Below are 3965 nucleotides of genomic sequence, written 5' to 3' on the forward strand. Positions count from 1 at the left end.
CTCTCCAGGAATGCGCGCGAATATATCCTCATAATGACATTGACAGCTGTCAGAGATGTGACGTTTATGCCAATAATCTAGTGTTGCGCCAATTCTATAGTGCGGTACTAATTTTCTTCTTAACAGTAGTATTAGTTTTTCGTAGGTTTTTAATACTACGCGGGCTAAGTCGCGTTCAACAGTCAGTTTTTTTAACAAGAATATCCCATTCGAATCGTCTTCCTTTTATCTGATCTTTTACTTTATAAAGTAATTTAAAATAAATAATGTACATTCCAGGTGCAGAAATACAAAGATGGTTCCGAGGAGTCAGAGTCTAACGAGGAGTTGGAGCTGGTGGACAGCGAGCTCGCTGCCGGGGACCAGCCCGCGGCGCTCACTGACGATGATGATGATGATCACTTCAATGTTAAGAAAAACGCTAATAAAAAACCTGCTGAAATGGACTCGGGTATGAATTTTACATAAATTACCTATAATAAAGACGAAATGTTTTTATTTTTGTATGTATTCGATAATCGTAAAAACTACTGGGCAGATATCAAACATTTTTATTATAACAACGAAATAAATTTGTTATGTTTTTAATACCAAATTTCATGTATTTCAAAGGAAGTACTAATATGTCTCTTACAAAAGTAATAATTTAGAATTAAAAATTAAACATAAATTTTCACAGTTTCATGAAATATTTCCAGATTGTTTATTCGACTCGTTAATAGAAGAGACAAAGAAGGAGCAACCTAACAACCACGTGGAGGCCACTGTCCTGTCCAGTGACGAGGACGCGCCAGCGCACTCTCCCAAGAAGAAGCCAGCGCAGAAAAGGAAACTGCTCAACACCAACAGCAAGGAGAAGAAAGAAGATAAACCCAAGAAGAGGCCCGCCAAAGTTCTGTTAAGCGCGGATAGCGATGATGATAGCATATTTGATACTAAAAAGGTAATAATGGGAAAATTTATTTTTTAAATTCTTATTACCTCAGAATATGTTAATATTGTAGACGTTGATGTGGTTATTCCGAATTTGTAGTTTTTGAATTTATGAAATGTCTGTTTTAACAAATGTGACAACAAAAGTTAAAATTGTTATCTATTAAATTCTACTAAACTTGCCTTTATAACTAGCTGTTGCCCGCGACTTCGTCCGCGTGAATTAAAAAAAACATGTAAAAATGAAGTCTTTGTTACTCAGTGATAACATAGCTTTTTAATGGTGCAAGAATTTTTGGAATCGGCCAAGTAGTTATTTCAGTAGTACAAATCTTTTTTTTATGATATTAGTACACATGATCTATTTTATTGTCTACGTTTTAAATTAACTGTTCACAATCACAATTTAAACTGTACTGTTCGACAGTTATAACTGAATATATATATATATATATCTCGCATATCTCGCTAATAAAAACTTTTTTAAACTTCAGGATAAAAAGGCGAATCCTAAGAAGAAAGCAAAGAAGAAGGCGGAGAGTGATTCAGAAGATGACGAGGTGATATCGAGCAGTCCGGTGGCGGCGCGAGGGAAGGCTCGCGCGCGGCCGCAAGCTAAATACAACTTTAGTGATGACAGCGAATAGATTTAACAGGTACACACAGTTTAATTACTGCTTAAGGTACCCCTTAGTGTAGATTTCTTAGTAATCGCCGGATTCACCGAATCAATTTGTAATTATTCAGTTTAAATGTGGAAATTTACAATTAACTATTCTGAGTAAATCCGTACTGTTAAGTTACTAGTTTATACCGCGTTTTGGTATAAATAGTGCCGGTTTTAGTAATAACTAACTGCAATACAAACCCATGCAAAAAAAGGCGATCCTTTAATGCAACTAAAAAAAAATTACTGCTCTAACGTTGTTATTTGTAATAAAAAATTAATATAACAGGAAATAATACGGCTGTTAAAACTGGAAAAAGTTACGCACCCCAGCATTATAACGTACAGTTGGGGAATCTCGCGGTCATATAAAAACTAGTTGTTTAAGGGTCTGTCATCACTGGCTGATAGAGGCTCAGATAGCTTAAAAATGATGTCACTGACACATAGAGTAACAAAATCCTGTATTTCCATCACATATTTTACACGTTGGATTGTTATCAGACAATTAACTATTTAGTGGGACAGGCCCTTATGTTTTATACGTATTGAGACGGGGAATAACAAACAGGACACAACAATAACAGTATTTAATAAAATACCTACGAAAAAATCGGTCGGTATACGGATAATACCGTTTAATTATTATCCTTTCGTTTACATAACGGTTATAAATAAGATGTTTGTTAAAAACAAGGCTTTTTCTAAGTGGAATACCGCGTGTTTCCGCGACTGTACTTTATACTTTCCTTGTTTACAGATTGTGTCTACTCTCTGTGCGTGTTGCTGGAGACAAACTGAAACTTGATGTTTTAAAAATGTTTATTTTTGTATCATTGAAGTTTTGAAATGTCACTTTACAATGAATACTTGAGAAGTGTAATCTCGTTTATTTTGTAACGCCACAATTAGTGTAATTTTTAATATTTTAGATTTAGTATATAGTTTTCTTTAAATGTACAGTCGGACTTGAGGTGGGCAGAATTCAGTACTTAACGTTTACGTTTTAAGGTTTATGAATGATTAGTTGTGTCCCGCGAATATTTCATTCTTATTAACGTTATTTTAATACCTATCTTAATAATTTGTTTGTTGATTAAAAATGTTATTTTTTATATAACTATTGGTAGTTCCTGGAATTAAGTGTACAAACTTTTTAACTTTATTATGTAAATAAGTTGAAAAGTTTAGAAAACGCGTTAATTCTAGAAACTATATGGTTTTTTATATTTAACACGAATGAAAATAATTTCTTAATGTCTGTTCTGTCTAATAAGTTTTTTTCTTTTTAACTATACTTAACACTAACTTTCCGATAACTTTATATTTTCTCTTTTTTAAATATGAAATATTCAATTTCTCTTGTCCTAATTTTGTTTTAAATAGTTTTATTTTTGTATTTCTTTTAACTAAATTTAATTTTAAAATTATTATTATCTCAAGTATTGTATGTGAAGAATATTGTATGAAAGTTTTATAATTGCACCTCGCAGCTGTTACAATTATTTTAAACAATTATTAAGTAAATTTGAAATAATTTTAAAAAAGGTATTTTTAAATTAATCGTATATATGAGTGTGACTGTACTTTGAAAAGTGAAATTTTGTATGTATTTTTGGCGGGTCATTGAATTTAGATTCAGAATTACTGAACAAAATGTTTAAAATGTAAGGAAACAATTGTAAATTAGCTAAATTATCTGATAGCTAAAAAGACGGGTTTTCCTTCATAACGTCTGTTGGGTCTCTACTAATAGTAGAAACAAGTTTATTGAATATTTTGTATTAGGCTATTTATTTAATAGAGTGCCGAATAATTTAGTAGTTAAAATCCTCTAGTTTATATGATTTGCGTTTATTGGACTCATCATCATCATCATCATCCACTTGCCCTTACCCCTTACGGAGGGTCGGCACAGTATGTGCTGCTCCTCCATACATCTCTATCAGCCGTCATATCAGCGTTTATTGGACTAAATTTTTATTTAAGTTTAGTTATTAAATTATTTGCTACTCGACTAAATTACTAGCCTGATGTTCTAGGCATAAATTACTAAATATCTTTCGATATTTATTCTCGTTTTCATAATTTTCTTGACAGCGTTGTCGGTTTACAGATATTTATAATAAATGTTTAATAATGTTGAAATAGAAGACTTTTAAAGTATGCAAATTACTAGCATTAAGTAAAGTTATTCAAAAAAGCTAATGAGTCGAAGGGGGAGGGGAGTATAAAAATACTAGCACTAAATAAAGTTATTCAAAAAAGCTAATGAGTCGAAGGGGGAGGGGAGTATAAAAATTACTAGTACTAAATAAAGTTATTCAAAAAAGCTAATGAGTCGAAGGGGGAGGGGAGTATAAAA

General features: G+C 32.0%; 1 protein-coding gene across 1 annotated transcript in view; it reads left to right on the forward strand.

The window, feature by feature from the left end:
* Window positions 1–2909, forward strand: part of LOC106109784 (DNA topoisomerase 2) — a 14616-nt gene extending 11707 nt beyond the window's left edge. Inside the window, exons 16-19 of the mRNA XM_013291393.1 lie at window positions 280–451; window positions 699–943; window positions 1428–1589; window positions 2361–2909. Coding sequence (XP_013146847.1) covers window positions 280–451; window positions 699–943; window positions 1428–1580 — 570 coding nt within the window. The 3' untranslated portion in view covers window positions 1581–1589; window positions 2361–2909. The remainder of the gene's footprint in view (window positions 1–279; window positions 452–698; window positions 944–1427; window positions 1590–2360) is intronic.
* The last annotated feature ends 1056 nt before the right edge of the window (window positions 2910–3965 follow it).

This window comes from Papilio polytes, unplaced genomic scaffold, assembly GCF_000836215.1.
Source record: "Papilio polytes unplaced genomic scaffold, Ppol_1.0 DF821067.1, whole genome shotgun sequence".
NCBI classification, from domain to species: domain Eukaryota; kingdom Metazoa; phylum Arthropoda; class Insecta; order Lepidoptera; family Papilionidae; genus Papilio; species Papilio polytes.